The 21,776-nt window shown below is 38.3% G+C and overlaps 1 protein-coding gene across 3 annotated transcripts in view; it reads left to right on the plus strand.

Annotated features, from left to right (window-relative positions):
• The window catches only part of LOC127416583 (A-kinase anchor protein SPHKAP-like), a 184,189-nt gene extending 165,635 nt beyond the window's left edge, over positions 1-18,554 (plus strand). For 2 of the 3 annotated variants that reach the window (XM_051655993.1, XM_051655994.1), the window contains 6 exons: positions 1,606-4,990; positions 6,086-6,262; positions 8,793-8,876; positions 9,376-9,419; positions 12,244-12,428; positions 15,888-18,554. In XM_051655993.1, coding sequence (XP_051511953.1) covers positions 1,606-4,990; positions 6,086-6,262; positions 8,793-8,876; positions 9,376-9,419; positions 12,244-12,428; positions 15,888-16,043 — 4,031 coding nt within the window. In that variant the 3' untranslated portion in view covers positions 16,044-18,554. The remainder of the gene's footprint in view (positions 1-1,605; positions 4,991-6,085; positions 6,263-8,792; positions 8,877-9,375; positions 9,420-12,243; positions 12,429-15,887) is intronic. The other variant, XM_051655995.1, reaches the window with a different exon arrangement.
• The last annotated feature ends 3,222 nt before the right edge of the window (positions 18,555-21,776 follow it).

A 21,776-nucleotide genomic window follows, 5' to 3' on the forward strand; every position in this document is an offset into this window, starting at 1 on the left:
GGGCTCTTCCACCCACAAGCTATTTCTTAGTTTAGTTACACAATGTATCCCTAGTCACAACGACTGAGATCATAGATTTTACAACCAATTTGGGCATGTCACATAAATTTGTTTGGATAAAAAAAGCACATAAACATAGTCTGTAGTTTTGCCTTTGGTAATTATTTGGAACTGAACATAATCACATTTGTCTAGTTTGCATTGATTATCATAGACTTTATGGAAATCACTGTCTTCTGTACTTATTTAGATACAGTAGAAAGTAACCAACCAACAGCATGGATGCACAAGAAACTTACAGCTGTGGACAAAAGTATTACTTGAATGTATGTTATCTATGTAGAGAGAATGAGAGAGACAAAGGAAAAGATGTTTTACAAATGTTCTGAAGGTTGCATATGCAAGTAAAGCCCTATTCTGATGGGATTAGTTTCATATGGGGATGTGGCATAATGTAGTTTCTCTGTGATTTTAATCCCATGTGAATCAGTCGTGTCAGTAATTTTTCTGGACTTTTTACACACTGCACGTTCCCGCGGCGATAAAGATTACAGCGTCTTTTTCTTTCAATAAAACATGCAGAAAAAATAACCCCTGGTTATACTAATCCAGTACGAATTGACATGCTGATAAAAAGCCAATGAAACTGCACTGTCCAACTAGTGAGACCTTTAACTATCATTGTTTCTCAACTTCTTCAAGTGTCTGAAGTGGATGTTGGCCAATGAGTAGACACCAAAAAATGTAAGACATGCTTCACAACTTCAGATAACACTAACAGTTACATATAATAGGTCAGTTTTGCGTGACGGCAGTGTGTAAATGCAGTAGACATACCCATCTCTGCGATTGCTACTGACATTGCTTATCCCATGCAAATCGATGGTAAACATTACAGAAGTCTGCAGTAATAGTTAACAGACATAGGTCCCAAAAAACGAATCTTAAAAAACATGGATTTCCATTGTGCATTTCTGAAAGATTGTTTGTTTTGTTTTGTTTTATTCTGTTAGTTTTGCCTTCTAATACTAAGCTAAACAAATGACCCTATATGCTGTGAGCCCCATCCCAAGTCTAATTTTTAAGAGACAAGATACACTGGGCCCTGCTGTTGCCACTAGGCTGAGCTAATCTATAATTAATCTCTGATATGAAATTATAACTAACACAGTGTGAAGGTTATGCTCTCCTCAAAGCCAATGTAAAATTCAAAATCAGATCGGCCCAGATAGAGATCTGTGTTTGTTGGGGGTTGGTCATGGTGAAAGAAAATATGGTTGTGGTGTGTTATGGAAAGCTTGCTCAGAGCTTTAACTGTGCCCATAGCTCCACTGCTGAGCACGGCAGGCAATACTGAATAAGCTGTAGACACTTTTTTCACTTTTTTACTTTTTTTACTTGTATTCTCAGTTTTGTCTCTTCTTAAGTTTATTTTCTCTCTTTCTCATTTCTCTTTCTGTCTTTATTGGATTCATGTTTGTACTTCATGTGCATTAAAGTTGACTTTCATGTAGGATTATCAAAGTTATCAGATGTCTTACTTTACTCTGTTTCTTCTTTTCGCTATCTTTGCCTCAACCCTGGCATCCATCCTTCTTTCTGCAGATCCTGAGATTTCTGCTATGCCTGAGTCAATTAAGGCATTGAGAGCTGCCCACACTCAAAGAAGGACTGAAATGGATAGAGATGATAGTGAGGATTCAGAGACCCTCTGCACCTCTTCCAACTCCCAGAAGCTCTCAAGAACATATTCTGCCCCCTCCAGAGGCCCAAGCACCTCACCAAAACAAGTCAGTTGTCACACCAATGAGTCCGCTGGTCACTATGCCACCAATCTGGCGGAGTCTGTCCTCCAGGATGCTTTTATTCATTTGTCACAAGATGAACCCTCTTTTGCCACAGAAGCAGCTGTGAGTGTCTCCAACACCTCGCAACAGTCAGGTGATGTGAGCCACTCTGTTGAAGAGCCCCCAAGAGCTCGAGCCTGCTCTTTTGAACTCCCTAAAATTGTGATTGTCCAGAGTCCTGACAACATTGAGGAGGTGACAGAGTGGCCTGAAGCACAATCACATGGAACACCAGAGCATGATGGAGTGCACAGGGCCATAACTAAACATGGGACTCACCCCCAGCACTTCTCACCAATTGTACACCCTGCCAAGCCAGTGGAGATAGCACTGGCATGCGCAGCGAGCGTCATCGGCATCATTACCACCCCTCAGGTCACAGAACAACTCACAATGGAGTCAGGAGACAAAGATGAGTATGATGAAGAAGAAGAAGAAGAAGAAAGTGAAACAGAACAAGGGGAGTATTCGTTTTCTACTGCAGTATGTGGAATGTCTCAGGTTGCTGGAGCAGTAGCTGTGGTAGATCTTGCTGAAGACTCTTGGGATACAGAAGACTCAACAGACATGTACTCTGCTTCTATGGGACTTCTGTCAGTTGCACAAGCATCAACTGCCATACCTCTCCACTGTAGCGTTGCAGAGGGCACCAGTGTTGAGGCTTTCAGGGCCAATGTGGCTGAAGCTCTCCTTAGGGAAGCTTCGGCTGTTCTCACCCACAGACAAAGTTATTCGAGCGTTGCAAATTTCCTTGAGACCACACATAACAAGATAGTGGATGGAATCACAAATCCAAAAAGGGCTTATCAGGAAAAAAAGGAGGTGGATAATTTTACAAAGGAAATATCAGACAGTATCTTTCAATATGCCCTCGAGAAGGCTGAGAAGAGAAAAGAGCTTGAGGGTCCTGGAAAAGATGCTCCAAATATACATGGTTTTCTCTTGGATTGTGTAAATAATTTTCTCTTTGATGTCCTTTGTGTTACGTCAAGGATAATCAGTGATATTTCAAAATGTAATTTGGGGTCATCTGACAGGCAAGAAGACAATGTCAGCTTTAGGGAGTATGAGGCTGGTACCAAGTCTGACAGAGAAGCTTTAAGCCAGTTACAGCATTTGATTGAGCCAAGCCAGGCTTATAATCATGGAGAGAGGCAGAGCAGTGTGGAGAACCTGTCTGTTCTCATAGAGAAAAGAGAGCGAGAGCAAAAATACATACAGGAAGAGAGAGAGAACGAGCCAAAACTGAAAGAACCCTACAAAATTACTCTGAACCGAGTGACTGCCACTATGCTTAAAGAACAATCCAACCTACAAGCGCAGCTGGGTAGGAGTGAGAAGAGCTCAGACTCTACACTCCCCTCAGCTGAAAGCTTCCCACTTCACATGCCACTAGGGAGGGCAGGAGGAGAGAGTGAAACCAGGCAGCATTCTTTATCGTCCTCTACAGGAGCACTTGTAGCACTTAAAATGGATTCGTCCGAGTCCAAAACTCCTGTCACATGCTTTGCCGAAGACTTGGCGACCACAGTGGTCTCCATGGCGACAGAGCTGGCAGCCATTTGCTTGGAGAATTCAAGTGGAAAACAGCCATGGTTCTGTGCCTTAAAGGGAGTGTCAGAAGGTCCAGAGGGGCTGCTTCTGCCCTGCCGCACAGCTGCAGCCCTCCAGCGTAAAGAGACACAAAATGGCACTGCAGTCACCAAGAAGCACAGACCTCCACGCCTCAGTGAAATCAAACGTAAAACTGAAGAGCAGCCTGAACTCATGGAGCGTCTAGTCAACCGTGTTGTGGATGAGACCGTCAACCTAGACGAACCAACATCCTCTGACCCATTTGCACTCTTTGCATCTGAGGTCACAGCCAAGATAATGAACTGTCCAGAATTGAGTGTGGTGGACACTTCCAAATCTGGCCAATTGTCTCGCAGCCGCCTGCAGTGTGAGAGATGGAGCAGTAGAGGGAGAGCATCAAGCTATGAAAGCATTCCAGAAGAGGACATGGATTTCTCTGGAACACCAAACACTTTGGGACCAGGAAACTGGCTTGGGCATAATTTGAGCAGAGGTAGCTCTATCTCCAAGCAGTCCAGCTGTGAGAGCATTACGGATGAGTTCTCTCGGTTCATGGTGAACCAGATGGAGACAGAGGGTCGTGGGTTTGACCTTCTGCTGGACTACTATGCTGGGAAAAATGCCAGCAGCATCCTTGCAGCAGCTGTTCAACAGGCTGCCAGTAAAAAAAACGGACACCTCAATGTGCGGACATCATCATGTCTCTCTAAGCAATCCAGCACTGAGAGTATCACAGAGGAATTTTATCGCTTCATGCTGAGAGACATGGACAAGGAGAACAAGGACTACAGTCTGACCAAGGCTAAAGAATGGAGTAATAGCCTATTACCCCCATCACCCAGAACCCCATTTTGTATCCGTCAGTCTTCTGTTCCTGACAGACGATCATCAGATTCCAGACTAACTGTAAACTCACCCATTAAGGCCAATTCATTTGATGGTTTTGCTCGAAATGTACATGGAGACTCACTCAATATTTATCCAACCAACTCTGTGTCATCTACAGGACTCTGCAAGTCTGATTCCTGCTTGTATCAGCGTGGCCAAATGGACCAAATTACAGATATGCTGATTCATGAGACCTGGGCCAGCTCTATTGAGTCTCTAATGCGCAAGAATAAAATTATTGCAGAGCCGTCAGAGGACAGTGTAGAACTGGATTCTGTAGACTCACAACCACATGTCCAGCTCTTTGCTAATCGTCTAGCAGCAGACATCGTAGAGAGTGGCAAATCCTTGCTTGGAAACCAGCAGGAAGTCTGTGCAGCTGCTTGTCGTCCACAAGTTCCTGTTAGAGAAAGGAGGCAAGGCTATAAACAGTCTCGTCGAGAAAGTGGTGGAAACCGGCCAAGTGTGGTACATCAAGAAAATAGTGGTAACTCTCAAAGTTCTTCCTGTATGAGACAAGTGTGGCGAGGGCATAGGGAGGTACCCCTGATCCATATTGAATCAGATCAAAGAGAAGAGGTCTCTAAAGATGTGGGGAGGGATGGGACCTACCACAGAGAAGCATCCCATCAGGTCCAGCCACAAAGCGGCAAAGAAAGTGGGACGGCAACCAAAAGCAGGTACAGTTAACTGTACACACATCCTTCTCTGAGAGGGAGCCTTAATCCAATTTAATTCTCATAAAACAATGTGTGTTGAAACAGCTCAAATCAACAGGGTGCCTGAGTTTTAACCTGAGTGCAAGAGAAGAACTGGTAAGGTAAGGATATAGAGTGTTATAGAGGTATAGAGGTCTGCATGGCTGACCAGTACCTGAAACCATGGGACCTTAATCTGTCCCTACCTGACCGGTACTGTAAAGATTTAAGACTGAATACATCCTGAACCTGAAATTGCTCACTCTTTATAATCTCCTCTCTAAATAAGTAAATTTGTTGTAATAGACTGTGTTTTATTTAGGCGTATTTTTTGGTTTCTTTAATAACTAACCAGAACCCGATTCGTACCAGAAGTTGCACTTGGATAAACTGACCCGAACCCAGCCCGAAACCCGATGGTTGTTGGATAACATCGGGCTCAGGTCGGGTAGCAGACCTCTAGTAAAGGAAACAAGGAATTAGTTATTTACAGGGACAATTCTGACATAGTGAAAATTTTTACAAGATAAGCAAAACCATGGAAAGGAGATTTGCTTTATATAATGTCAGTGTGTCTGTATCAAGGGTTAGGAGTTTTTCCCATTTTATATGAAACTATTAAAATCTTGTGGCTGACCCCTGCTTTCCAAAAAAAAAAAAATTAAAAAAATAAATCACTATTTTAATACATTCTCTTTGTAAAACCCATTTTTCTACGGTATTCATTAAAAAATGCTTATGGAGTTTATGAGTCACTGATTGTGTCATTAATCATGTCATTTAAGGACAAGTTAAAATACATGTCTTTTAAACAGCTATTTATTTCATGGTAAGTTGGTCCATTATCCATATCCCATTCCTTTCACTACTAAACACAAAATAGATGGCATTTTATTAACTTTACACCTATGCTCCTGTAGGTATAAAAATAGGGGGAAAGGAGAAATTTTAATACAATAAGAGCAATTTTACATGGGAGAGATCATCATCTGCTGCCTGAGGATCAATCATCAGGTGGAATTTCTGGCTCTTTGTGATGCTGCTTTTGCCGTGTATCCTTTCTCCCCCACCCCACAGCAGTGACAAACACAGGGCTTCCTCAGTTGTCACAGCACCCTCTGCAGATGTGGAGGTGGAGCGACGCTCTTTCAGCGCTAGCAGTGAGGAAAGCGGCTCAGGCAGTTGGGCACAGATTGCCCCAGATGACGACCCCCAGGAGGAGACCACCAGTAGCTTTATCCAGATAAGCGAGGGGTCAGTCTTCTAGTAGACCATCATGCCTTGCTGGACAGTGTGGCTTCTCCATCTGGCTTTTCATTAAGCAACATTTGCTACATGCAGTATCCTGAATGCGCTGGGCCACCCAGAGTGCAGTGTAGCACCCATTTGTAGGCCTGCTTTCCTCATCTTTGCGGCAGTAATTGATGTGTTCAACTAGTGAAGCAATAATGTGAGAGAATTTAAAGTACTTTGCCTTCAGTGTGTATTTAACATATCTTAATTAGGGTTGCAACAGTTCTCAATACCAATAACAGTAAGATTGAATGATTATTTCTCCCCCCTCAACAGTGCCAAAGACAAGGCTTCTGCAGTGGCTATAGAACCCTCTGCAGATGTGGAGGTGTAAATTTCAATACCACGGCAAAAACTAATGTGCTGTGGAACACACAATTTAAAAAAAAATAAATAAATAATGAAATATTGACATATTAACAAATTACAACAGTGTTCAAGCATTTCTCAACTAAGTAAACATTGCGTCAAGTTCAATTATTCAAGTAAAGAGTGATTAATAAAGAACAAAATATAAAGAGTAGTGAAAAGTTTTCTCTTTTCTTGTCAGTATTGTTCTTGGGGATAATAGATTATATATCATATAATAATCCAAATAATTATAAATATATACATAATAATTCTGATCATTTAAAGACATTATCTTTTTGTGGCAGACAAGATGAGCATTGATTTTTACAAGAAGTAGTTTTAGAAGTCAGTATATTGTTTTGTTTATTTCCAAATCCTTGAACATAAGCCTTTCATTGAAAGAAATTCTCTCCCAGCTGTTAATTATACAGGGGACTAACAAGGCACATTACAAAAATATTAATTTTACTAAATATATTTTATTAGTTTTTCATCATTTTGGTCACGTTTTAGCTTTTAGAAAATTACCCAATCCCTGTATTACATCAATAAATATTATATTTAATATATTTTGTAATACATTTTGTTTTCATTGTTTACATGAATAATTTGTACTTTTTACAAGAATTTACCTTGATTTGCTGAACATGTGCTAAAATCTAGTACTATCTCTTTAAGAAAACCGGATGTTCTGTAAAAAGCATCTTTAAATGAGCGCATGTTAACGAGAGAGGACTCGAATGGCTTTACCTTACCTGTGCTATGCGTGATAAGAAGTAAATATTTGTTTTTTGTTGTTTTTGGTCAACAAGTGACTGTAAAGAACAGGAAGGGTATTTAAAAAACAGGAAGGGAAGAGTGCAATCTGAACATTTACCAGCCAGTGGCTAATCATAGAAATTTTTTGTCGCATAGCGTGAAATGTGGATGCAAATGCATAGTGATTTCCTCTCATTGTAGTAGATGTTTGTGCATAAGAGTAAAAGATTGAGCTTGGAATTTAAGAATCAATATCGAGATCGTTCAAATGACGATCGTGATGAATCGGAAAATCAATATTTTTACCATCTAACACACACAAATGCCCAAACAAAGTGTAATGTTACAAAATAACATATTGACAAGTACAAACATTATAATAAATAAAAGAAAAATTGCCTTGTAGACATTACTTTTCACATAGACTTATTTCCCACTGTACACACACATGCACACACTAAGGAGATACCTGAGGTTGTGTACCCCTCTGATGTGAGAGAGTTCCCATTTGCAAGCATTGTCCAGCACAGCTGTCTGAGTAAACAGCTATGACTGCGTGACTTGAGTCAGGAGTAGAACTTTCGTATAAAGACAAACCATACAACGCTCATAGCCCTGACTGGATGTGCATCAGACTGACAGACAGGTGCCGTGTGTCACATCCTGTTGACTCTAGAATGAAAAGGAGGTAATAGGTGTGTGAATCATGCCAAGACTATCGTGTTCACTGATGTTGCCTTAGGCTGTGCCAACTCAATGACATCCTCACTTACCTAACTCTAGGTAGCCAGCCATTCACATCCATCTGGCTTTTCACTTTACCCCCACTTCATCCCCAGTTTTCTTTCCACCCTGTCAGGGGGAAAGGTTACTCTCCACTTGTCCACCTGGCTGTTGCCAGTTTCGGCACAGGTGGCACACTTTCATAGTCATCAGCCGGCAATAAAGTTGCCAGTGATGCCCATGCTAATGAATCTCATGCCAGTGTTCATGCCTACTCGCTCTTATCCAAGCCCTGCTGCTATTTATGCCGTAATTATCATTGAAAATTAGTAGCTTCTGCATTGATGTTACTTTTACAGATCCAAAGAAAGAGAGTACAGAGAGAGTTAAAGGGATAGTTCTTCCAAAAATGAAAATACTTTATTCATTTACTCATGCCGATCCAAACCAGAATTACTTATTTTCTTCCGAATAACACAAAAAGAGATGATAGGCATAATGTTAAGGAGTGACAGCTTCAGTCACCATTCACTTTCATTGCATCCTTTTCTCTCAAAGGTGAGTAAATGATGACAGAATTTTAATTTTTAGGTGAACTATCCCTTTAAAAAATGTGTCTGTACACAGTGATCATTTAATGTGCATATGTGTATTTCAGAAATGGGAATAGCAGTGCTTCTAGTCTCGGACTAGCAGACCTGGAGGGCATTCTAGACTACTCGATCTCCAACACCCTAATCAGGTATCCAGCGGCAACACACTAACTGCGGCACACTTAGCTAGAGACTTGCCCATAGCGCTGGAGCTAATGGCTGTTAAGCACTCATCCATAACCCAGTACACTGTCCAAATGCCTAATTTCTACAACTCCCCTCATGAGGATACAGCCCAGTTAAAAGATAAAATTAGGGGGTCAGATTTGGATTCAATTCTGTCATATGTAAGCCAAATGGTTTTAACTACAAGTGTGTGCATGTTGTTTATGGTGTGTGCTCATTAAGTAGGGGTTGGGAGTCTGTTTGCTGTGTCTGTAAATAATCGTCTGGGAACAGTCTCCAACACCAGCGGTTCTAATGTGCTTTGTCGCCAAAAGCTTGCCGTAATTTACTATTTTGAGCTCTTATTAGATGAGAGCAATTGAGTATTGCCCCCTGAAGGGCTCAGTGATGTGACTGGAACATGGCCAGCATTGCTCTATACATCTCTAGACAGCATGTTTATGATAGTGTATCTATTTGCAGCGAGGAGAGAGAGAAGGCACCGAATTGTCAGGATCAGGCAGATGGTGAGTAATATTTCCTCTTACAACCTTTTACATGCACACAGGCAGACATAAACATATTTAAATTAAAAATACAATGCTGGAACATCACCGTTCTTGGAGTTAAAAGGATAATTCACCCAAAAATAAGAATTCTGTCATCATTTACTCACCCTCATGTTGTTCCAAACCCCCACAGCTTCCTTTTTTCATTTGAGTAAAAAGGAGATGTTACACCCTGTCTACTCCAGACGTGAGTGGCACGATGCGACAAAAGCAAATCGCTCCTATTATAATCAATGATGCTGTCTACACTGGATGTGTCCGTCACGGATGCCCTGTACTATTTTGCACTGCACGAGCTGGCACTACTCTTGCCAACAATATAAATAAATGGTTTTGAACGTTCGCTTTGACGCGTCTAGTGTAAACAGCCTCAAGGCGTTGCGATGTGATGCGACATCACTCGCATCCACCATAGACAGGGTGTTAGGCAGAATGACAGCCTCAGTCACCATTGACTTTCATTATTTGGAAAATATAATAATAACAATAATAAAAAAGTGAATGGTGGATGAGGCTAACCTTCTGCCTAACATCTCCTTTTGAGTTCCACTCAAAAGCCTAACAATGCCCTTTATCACAGCCTCTCATATACCTTATTGTATAATTTAACCATTCATTGAAATTTCAACAGTTTGGCAGATGCTCATAATAAAAAATAAATAAATAAATACATAAATATCTACATTGTTTAACAAAATTTGTTTGTCATTATTATTGCCCAAAGGATCTTCAGAATGCAAGATTTAATTTTTTATTTATTTATTTTTTTGGGGATGATGCTAGTAAAGGTTTATGTACATTGAATAATTGATTTTCTTTTACTGAAATGACATTAAAGGAATATTCCAGGTTCAATACAAGTTAAGCTCAATAGACAGCATTTATGGAATAATGTTGTTTAGCACAAACATTTATTTTGACTTGCCCCTCCTTTTCTTCATATAAATATATATATATATATATATATATATATATATATATATATATATATATATATATATATATATATATATATATACACTACCGGTCAAAATTTTGAAACACGACTGAAAAGTTTATCATGATCTTAGAAATCTTTTGATCTGAAGGCGTATGCTTAAATGTTTGAAATTAGTTTTGTAGACAAAAATATAATTGTCCCACCATATTCATTTATTTCATTATAAAACTAAAATTTAATTAAAAAAAAAATAACATTTTTGAAATTGATGACTACATTTGGTAAATGCTTAAAATAAAACAGAAATTGCAGGCAAATATTATTCTGATTATTAAACTAAATTAGTTTCTTGCTGTTATTGCCCCAGGGAACTAAAAATGTTTTTTTTTTATTTGTTTTTTTATGGATGATGTCATTAAAGGGGATAAATTCATTGATTAATTAATTGATTTTCTTTTACTTAAATTACATTAAAATGTTGCCACATCTCAAAGCTGCAAGATCTCTGTCAGTGTGGTATCTATGATTCTACACTTGACTTCTGTGTATTTTTTCTCCCTCTGCTGTTCTTTCTACATTGGCTTTTTATCACTGCCCTCTTCTATCTGAATAATATTTACATGCCCTCTCCACTCCTGAATTAGCATACAGCCTTACTGAAGCAGCATTGCTTTCCCTCTGGTTCTTATCGCTCACTATGCTTTGTGCTTTTAGTCTTTAGCAGAGTGAGCATGTGAGTGAGAGAGTCAGACAGAGAACGCTAAAGAGACTTTTGTATTGCCAGCACAAACTGACACCACACAAATGACTCATTCACATGCAAGAGAACAAAGGAGACTTTCACTCACACAGACATAAGAGCTGACAGGTAAAGCATCGTCCTGCTGCACAGAGATGCATGTTAAAATGAGATGTGTGATAGAGCAGGGAAAGAGAGAGATTAATTTTGGAACAGATTTAAAAAAAATGGAATTGGAAAGAGAGATGTCATTATGAAATGAATATTACTGAGATGCAAAGCAAAAAAAAAAAAAAGGGACAGCACGCTTTACTTTTTAAAAGATGAGCTTAAAAATGAAGATTGTTTAGTTAAGAATGTTTGAATATAGCTATTAAAAATGGGACAGAAAAAGGGAGGGAGATAGTCCAACTTTCCCAGAACATCTCTTAAACAATGAGTTGATTCCTGAATATTTAAACCCTTTTTCTCCTTATTTGCTGTGAGCTCTTTATCATTCACACTATTCTGCGCTGCTATAAATCCCCGCAGTGGCTAATTAGTTGTGCCTACCAAGGCAACAAACTCCTAACTATAAGTATTAAACTTCTGCATGTTTTCCATCCCACACCATTACATAAATGATACCTCAAATGCTGCTTGTTGAAGAGAAGTGTGGTATTACTTTCAACCAAACTAAGCGATTAGACTTTTCAGTCTTAACAGTGTTCGAAAAAGACTCATAGACTTGACAATGAAGGAGTGATGCGAACCTTGTCCAAAAATGCTATTCTACTATTACTATTCCTTTTTGTTTAAAAGTTTAGCTATGAGGGGAAAAAATATCTAAGTGCACCTTTATTTTATCTTTGTTTGTTCACACTCTGGGTGCAGATGTTGTTTCAGTACAGGAAAGAGAGAGTTACTCAGTGGTCAGTGTTAAACCTCTGGTCAGCTTCACAGAACACAGCAAAATGATTGCAGCAAAGTCCTTTTCTTCCCTTTTGTTTTCTTTTCTTTTCTGAAATTCTACTGCCAGTTTGTTACATTAACAGAAATCACATTCACAGTCTTGCAAGTAACATCACAGAAGCAGCTCAAAGTGATCTCTTTGTTTTTTGCAGAAGTAACATCGGGTTTGTCCACAGCAGGCAGCAGCTGTCAAAGGGAGCTCCTGGTGGTGAACTTTGACCAGGAACCAGACTGTGTGGATGGAGAACTAAGAGCAGCACTTCAGTGGATTGCTGCATCTGAGCTTGGCGTGCCAGCACTCTACTTCAAAAAGACTCAGGAGCACAATGTTGCTAAGGTGAGGGTACATGGAGGTCAGACATTAGCAGTGTTCTGTGAAGGCCTTTGAAAATATGAGTATGTACAGAATAGCATACCACTACAACAAGGAATTAAGTGTGTATACTGTCTACACAATACACATTTTCTGGGTGAACTACTACATTTGGCAAAATGTGAAGTATACAACTAGATTAGAAATGCTTGACTTGACATTTCATTTAATTTCATTTCAACTGTGATCTTAAAGGCTATTGCTATTATGGTACTTTTCGTTCTTTTTGGAGCTTGATAACATCTGACCCCCATTCACTTTTTTTTTTTTTTTTTTTTTTTTTTTAGTGTCTATTTGCACCCCAGTGTAAATAGAATCTGCTATACAGGACAGGTATTTACACACCAATAGTCTGGTGGAACCACAGAAAAATACAACAAACCAAACAATAGATGTCACTGCAGTGTGTGAATGTGTAGTGTTGACCTAGCGACCGCAGTTCGAATTCTCATTTTGTCCCACTCTTTTTTCCATCCGATTTCCTGTTTCCACTCTTAATATTTCCTTTAATACTACTTAAAATAATAGATAAAAAGGAATATAAATGTTGATTTCATCGCACTGATTTGGTCACGGTGAATGTCGGGGAGTGCAGAGAATGGTTTGATCCGGATGCAGGGTCTGTCGATCGCACTTGTTCCCATTTGAAACCATGGTTACTGTAGTGAAACTAAGGTTATTTTTCTAAAGTAAGGTTAAGGTTAGGTTTAGGGGTAGAGGTTAATGTAGCGTGTCTGTGGGTCTCTAAATAAACACAATAAACAAACTGCAGTGATGCCAGTACTGTATGTTAGTATTTAAATATGGGTGCAAATAGTATCTGAAACTATTTGCACCAGGGTGCAATTAGTATCTACCATTACTGGCACCAGGTTTTGGGTGCAAATAATATTTGCCACTATTTGTACTGGGTGTAAATAGCATATATCATTATTTGCATAAGGGTGCAAAAAGCATCTGACACTATGTTCACCAGGGTGCAATTAGTATCTACCATTATTTGCACCAGGGTTGGGGTGCAAAAAATATCTGCCACTATTTGCACTGGGGTGTACAGTAAATAGCATTATTTGCACCAGGGGGCGAAGAGCATTTGCCTTTTTTTTTTAATGGAAATTATTAGCTTGGACGTTCTGCTAAATAATTAGTCATGCTGATTGTTTATGACAGAAATAATTTTTGGGATAACTAATTTTAATATCTGAGTGAAGGACTGCTTAACTTTTTTATATACATAATTGAATTAATTCATGCAAAATTATTGCATTTATTTAAAAGATTAGAACTGGATTCTTCTTACTGCTTTAAACTTGCAATATAGTGAGGTCATGTGAAAACAAAGCATGCTACAGTTGAACACATTCACATTTATCATCCCATGCTGTGTATTGTTTCGCATACCAAAGTTAAAAAAATACAGTATACAGTATTTTACTGGCATTATTTTCATGACAATTATATGGTAATATACAATATATACAATACAATATATCATATATACAATTTATATTTATTTTGTATTATTTATTTTATTTTGGGGTGACATGTTCTTGACAAGCTTTGTGAGATGCACTCTGTTAAAGGTGTACTGTAAGTCATGTCCAGATAAAAGCATCTGCAAAATTACTAAAAAGAATATTATAGGTTCAATAGTTAAAAGTTAGGCTCAATTGACATAATTTTTGGCATAATATTAACTGACCCTTCTCTAAGCTCCAGCCTCCTTAGTTAAGGTTGCTGGCTCTGACAAGCTCTGCCGAATGAATGGGAGATTGCCGTGAACAACGCGGTTTTTGGACAAATATTCTCATAAACGGAATGGATAATATTTTTACATGGGCTGGTATGAAGTGACATTGTAATGCATAATTATATTACGTTTTTTGTGAAAGAAATTGTTAAATTACACAGTAATTTGTTTAAAAACTGTGGAGACTGTGAATCGGAATCAAGGCAAACGATTATTACAGTCACTTGAAAAGAGAAAAACAATGCGTTTAATAGCGATGACACATCTAATAACATTAGCATAAGTGAACAGAGCTGTTTATAACATCTCATAAGACACTCATTTAGATGCTGTGAACTGTTTATTTACTATTGCTTTTACTATGACTTGAATTAATACAGAAATGAATGAATGTTTAGTTATTAGCTTTAATTTACCTTGGAGCAAATTGTAGGTGTCATTGCGGATGTTATGTGTTCATTTGGGAATGAGGGCTGACACAGTTTAATCCATAACATGCTCTTCTACAGATTTATTTTAAGATTAACAAAAAGAAAGAAAGAGAGAGAGAAAGAAAAGCACTGTGGGTGTCCTCTCTGGGTAGCTCATGTCACTATTACAAATGACCCTGCAATAACGTGTTTTACATTTTTTGGATTATTTTGATTAAATCCCATTTAATAGTATTCAAACACACATTACTTCCGTAGGCTGTTATTGTAAAATAGCTATTGCATATCAGAATATACAGGATTGGTCAGAAGCACTTTTAAGGTGGGGCTTAACGAAGGGTCAATTACTAAAAAAATATTTTCAACTTGTCCCTTGTTTATTTAAAATAATAATAATAAAATCATTTAATTTGGTGTTAAGGCACTTACAACGGAAGTGAATGCGGCCAGTCCATACACATTCAAATACACACTGTTTCAAAAGTATAGCCAGAAAACATTATGCCTGTTAACATGATTTTAGTATAATAAAATCTCTGTTCTTCATGATTTTAGTGTGATAAAATCACTTAGAAGGTTTACCGCTGTTGTGTTGTCATGGCAATGAAGTTGAAGCAATATTGTATCTACTTTTACACTGATACTGTAAGTAATGATTAGTAAAAACACTGATTAGTAAATTCTTTTTTCACACTACAATCATGTTAACACATAAAATTTTTACATCTTGTGGCTATGCTTTTGAAATAATATGTATTTAAATGTTTACGGACTGGCCCCATTCACTTACAGTGTAAGTGCCTTACTAAACTGTGTGTTTTTGTTTTTTAAATAAACAAGTTGAAAATATTTGTATGATAATATATATTATGCCACAAACGCTGTTGATTAAGTTTAACTTGTATTGAACTCGGGATATTCTTTTAATAAATAATGATATACAGTCCAACGGCAGTGGGATGGGCCACTATTTGTATTATATACGGAACAACAACACTCTTGTTCATATGATATTGTGCAAGTATGCAGTAGGTACAGTAAGCATTCTATTCTTAACATACACCATATTACTCTGCTTTAACCCTAACATAAAATCTTTGATTTGAAACATTTTTAGTTAATTCTATGAACTCAATAAAAGAATGAGATGCACTGACCATTGATACATTTTGGCTATGTCTCCTAATTCAGACAACAGTCATCTGCATTCAGCAACTGAACATTGTGTCTTGTGTTTATCAGTTCCACAGAGTGGTGCAGTTGGCAAATCAGAAGGCCTGGCATGTGGGGGACTTGTTCAGTGCTGTGGCTCAGTTTTGTCAACTCCACCAGGACTCGGAGCAGAGAGGACAGTCAGCGCCCAGCCTGTTTGACTGGATACTGAAAACCAAGCGCTAGAGTGCCCACACATGCACTGTATGGACCAGGAGCTGGAGATTCTGTGCTAGCACACATATATAGTCCAGAGCCATTGTGAAAACATCCAACCCATTTGAGCCCGCTGCTAGACTCTCACACAGGCTCCTCTAACAAAGACCCTGTGATCCTCCACAACCAGTCAAATTGTCTCATAACTGTTCATCAACATGCTTCTCTTCAGTTGGTTTGCTTAAGAAATTAAGCTGCTTTGTGAAACTCACAGGTTAGCAAGCTGGTTTACAGGATGCCAACAGTACCTACTAAGTGGATCTGTACACACTCCATACATGTGAACCCACCAGCACCTCCCACGTTCTAACCTTTGATATGCACATTAATATTCACGGCTTACATTTAGCACAAACCTTTATTCAGACACCTGCACCACCTGTCACACTTGTATATGTCTATGCTAGATCACAGCAATTAGGGCATATACTGTAGGAAGAAAAGCCTTGTCCTTAACTACAACCCCAATTCCGAAAAGGTTGGGACAGTATGAAAAATGCTAATAAAAACTAAAAGGAGTATTTAGTAAATTATATTCACCCTTTGCTATATTGAATGCACTACAAGTTAACATTATATGATGTTTTACCTTGTGAATTTCATTGTTTGTTTTTTTTAATGTACAGTAATTTCAAATCAGATGATTGCAACACACTCCTAAAAATTTTGGGACAGTCGAGTGTTTACCACTGTGAAACATCAACATTTCTTCTAATAGCACTTATTAAGCATTTATGCACTGAAGACACAAGTTTAGGCTTAAAAAGTAGAATTGTCCCCCATTCATCCATTATGCAGGTCTTCAGCTGCACAATTGTATGGGGTCTTCATTGCCGTATTGTGCGCCTCATTATGCACCACACATTCTCAATTGGAAATGATCAGGACTGCAGGCAGGCAATCTAGCACCCGCACTCTCTGCTTATTCGGCCAGTAAGTGGTTTGAAGTTGTCCTGCTGAAAATTCTGGGACGTCCTTGGAAAAGACGGTGCTGGATGGCAGTACAGTATATGGTGCTCTAAAATTTGTACATATCTGTCTGCATTAATGGTGCCCTCACAGATGTGCGGGTTACCTATGCCATGGGCACTGACATACCCCTGGCCTATACAGACACTGGCTTTTGGACCTGACGCTGATAACAGCTTGGACGGTCCTTTTCCTCTTTGGCCCAGAGAACACGACAGCTGTGTTTTTAAAAAACTATTTGAAATGTGGATTCATCAGACCAAAAAACACGGTTCCACTGTTCTACTTTCCATCTATGATGAAACCGAGCCCAGAGAAGTCGGCAGCGCTTCTGGACAGTGTTGATGTAGGGCCTCAGCTTAGCACAGTAAAGTCATAACTTGCATCTGTGGATGCAGCGGCGAATGGTGTTGACTAACAAAGGTTTACTAAAGTAATCCCAAGCCCATGTTCACATACAATAAAAGTGATTTGATTGATTGATTTGTTCATGTTCATGATATCCATTACAGATGAATGATGTTTTTTTAAGACATGTCTGAGGGATCATCATATAATGTTTAGTTGTAGTGCTTTCAATATAGCAAAGGGTGAATATCATTTACAAATCACTCCTTTTTGTTTTTATTAGCATTTTTCATACTGTCCCAACTTTTTCGGAATTGGGGTTGTATCATGAGAGGCAATGTGCTGAAGACGCTCTTCAGAGCATTGCATATCGAATAGATTGTGATTAGAGGATATTTCCCTTTAAATTTTGCATGTTCCTATGTCTGTATGTGCACGGATACAGTTCCACCAGTCACCAGCCTGCTCTGGTTAGAGAAACATGGTTTAAACCAACCAACCGATCAGCCTTGATATTTTGTAGCCTGCAGATTTTTACCGCACGACAAACTCAAATTCAAATGCACAAGATGACTTTATATCAAGAATAATGGATTTGAGAGCTATGTTGTGGGGATTTAATGAAATGTAGATGTTTGTATATAAGGTGAAATATATACGGTAGTGAGATCTCATTCCAAACACAGCACACAAGGCTTTTATTTAAAGTTTTCATTGTTCAGTCATTTTTATTGTGCATCTGAGACTGAATTCTGTGTTTAGTTTTCAGTGACTACTGTTAAGAGATTTTATTTTTGGCTAGATGTAAATAGTCTAGATTGTGAGCTATTGTACCTTGGAAATGGAAATATACGTTTTTGTTTTTCTGATTGCAGAGACACAGACAGACAGCATCACAGTAAAAAGGCTCACCAGACTACAGTAAACGTTTAGGGTGTGATTAGAATACTGTGTTTAAAGTATGGTACAAGTACAGTTTTGTCACGTAAAAATTTACTTGTAAACGTGAAATCTGGTGCATTATGGTTTTCTCTGCATAGTAACATAATAGTAATGTAAGTGTTTTAATATCAGCGTTGAAAGCGCACAACAAAACTGTATCCATTCTGTCACAGTGTACCTGAATGTATTTATCTTTTCAAAATAAAAATTTGCGTACGGTGAGTTTGATGAGTTTGATTTATTTGGAGAGAGCACATTTATGTGAATGAATAGCAGTAAAAGTCCAAATCGAAAAAAATCTCTTAACTGCTTAACTGGGTTAAAGGATTATTCCAGGTTAAATACAACAGAAAAAAAAAAACTCTGACTCATCCCTCAGTTTGTAAAAACAAGCAAAAATGTCTTCACAACCATCGATGGTTGCCCCATAGACTCTCATTGAAAGTGCATTTCTGTCAATGTGTTTTTTTGTTTTTTTTTTACAAACTGAGAGTCAAAATCCTTTTATGTGGTAATCAACAGCATGCCACAGATGCTTAATCTTAGTTTAACTTCTATTTTACCCAGAATATTTAGCACAGCAAGTTAACCGGCAAAAAATAATGTCTCTACACATACTAAATGTTCTTCATGCCCACAGCAGAAAGATTACGGCAGTGTGACTTTACATAACACGCAAGTTCTTACTATACTCTAAATCCCAAATGCTAATCCAAAGAGCTGATAGATCTAGGAATACTGCAGCATCCCACTTCATCCTCTACCAGAGTCCAGTCTCAGTGCCAGATCCTGCAGGTGTTGTCTTTACTTCCTGCAGAAAAGCAACAACATGGATTGAAATTATTGGTATATGATCATATATTGTGAGTAAATATTTCTGTGTGGTACAGGATATAGCAGGGCTAGTTGTCACAAGTAACAACAAGATTTAGTCAAAAGTTCAACTGCACTCCAATGTGTGTTTTCTCTAGCAGATGTTTTGTATGTTGGTTTCAAACGACTATTTCAAAACCCTCTTAAACCGAATCATTTTTGTGAATTCTATCCTCCAAAGTAAATCATCATATTTTAGTTATAGCTTTGGGGTAAACAAGCAAATGTAATAAAACCACAAAAGCATTCATTCATGCAAGTGTCAACTATAATGTGAAGGCAGATGTTTAGCAAAAGGTTTAAATGTGTTCTTTGGACAAAGATATTTTTCATTAAAATGAAGTCGGGGCATGATGTCACAAGTGATTTAAATGTCATACATTTTATACACTTTATCAATTACAATATTTTGTTGGCCAAAACCACGTTTGAATTTTCTTGTAGGTTACCTTTTCCATTTTTTATGTTCTATTGATGGGGGGGGGTTCTCCCATTTTTTCTCCCCAATTTGGAATGCCCAATTCCCAATGCGCTCTAAGTCCTCGTGGTGGCGTAGTGACTCGCCTCAATCTGGGTGGCGGAGGACAGACGCGGAGGCAACTGAGATTTGAGAAAGTCGGTCCGCGCATCTTATCACATGGCTTGTTGAGTGCGTTACCGCGGAGACATAGTGCATGTGGAGGCTTCACGCTATTCTCAGCAGCATCCACGTACAACTCACCACGTGCCCCAGTGAGAGCTAGAACCACATTATTGCGACCACGAGGTGGTCACCCCATGTGACTCTACCCTCCTTAGCAACCAGGCCAAGGAGACCTTGATGGAGTCACTCAGCATGCCCTGGATTCGAACTCGTGACTCTAGAGGTGGTAGTCAGCATCTTTACTCGCTGAGCTACCCCCCCCCCCATTTTGTGCTGCTTAATTGTTTTGTTTTTTTTGTTTGTTTTTTTGCTGAGGCAGATGCAGATTTAAAGATAGGTGTAGATTTTGTTTTGGTGGTGGTGATGGGGTAACAGGGGAACGCGTCCCACCCAATGTTCACATGAAACCTTTGCCACTGGTTTAATGGTTCCACTGTGACAACTCAATCAACTCCTTAGTTCAATCAATGTACTAGCCATTTTTTGGGCAGCCCAGAATGCACTGTAAAAACCAGTGAGCAATACTGTTAACTTCTAAGTATTCAGTATGTTAAAAGAAAATAAAAGACCCTTTTAATTTTATTAGGGCTGTCGATTTAACAAGTAAATTTAGTGTGATTAATTATATTTTAAAAAAATTAACGCAATTAATCATGCCCTCTGATCATGCATAAATTCCCTTATACAGGGTTTTCCTACCATCTGAGCACTTCAAGCTTGAAGTGCCACCTTCATGTTTTTGCATTTCCTCATCAGAAGTGGGGAGTCAGCACAGTTCCAGCTGTACAGGCAGGCACACTTACTGAGAGCAGGTAGCACGAAATAAGCCTCACATAGCATGAGGCGCTTTTGTGTTCAAATACAACTAGACACAGACAGCACAAACAGAATGCAGGGGTGTGTTTTTCAAAGTTTCAAACCAAGTTTAACTTGCCTCAACTACTAAAAACAAATTTTTTTTTTTTTTTTTTTTTTTTTTTTTGCATGATACGCTGAAATCAATAAGAAGTGATGCAGCCAAAGTGAGACCAACAAGCAGTCGGAACGCAAAATCGCATCCTATGAGAACTTAATCAACTAATTTAGTGACAAACTCAATTGTAAACTGGATTGATGTGGCAATGACTGTGGCAGTGATAGGCTTATGTTTAAAGATATTGAAATACAACAAACAATATTTTGACTTCTAAAGCCACTTTTTGCATTAGGTAATTTTTACTCATCCCCCACAAAAATCTGAATTGTTATATTTATTAAATATATTTATCATTTGTATCATTTGTCAAAAACATTTCAGAAATATAACTTATATATATTATACTGTTTTATATATACACCGATCAGCCAGAACATTAAAACCACCTGCCTAATATTGTGTAAGTCCCCCTCGTGCCACCAAAAACAGTGCCAACCCGAATCTCAGAATAGCATTCTGAGGTGCTATTCTTCTCACCACAATTGTACAGAGCGGTTATCTGAGTTACCGTAGACTTTGTCAGTTTGAACCAGTCTGGCCATTCTCTGTTGACCTCTCTCATCAACAAGGCGTTTCCATCCACAGAACTGCAGCTCACTGGATGTTTTTTGTTTTTGGCACCATTAGGAGTAGATTACATATATATATATATATATATATATATATATATATATATATATATATATATGTATACATTTATATGCAATATTTTAACATATTATATAAAACTTATAAATAAATATATAAAATTATAAATTGAACTTATCTTTATTTTTTTGTTTTTTTTTATATTGATATTTGTGATTAATTCAATTAAAGGGATATTCTCTCATAATTGACTCACTCTCATGCCATCCCAGATGTGTATGATTTTCTTTCTTCAACAGAACACAAACAAAGATTTTAAGTGAATGGTGATCAGACCTTTGTAGCTCCAATAATCACATAAAGG

The sequence above is a fragment of the Myxocyprinus asiaticus genome, chromosome 26 (assembly GCF_019703515.2).
Source record: "Myxocyprinus asiaticus isolate MX2 ecotype Aquarium Trade chromosome 26, UBuf_Myxa_2, whole genome shotgun sequence".
Classification (NCBI taxonomy): domain Eukaryota; kingdom Metazoa; phylum Chordata; class Actinopteri; order Cypriniformes; family Catostomidae; genus Myxocyprinus; species Myxocyprinus asiaticus.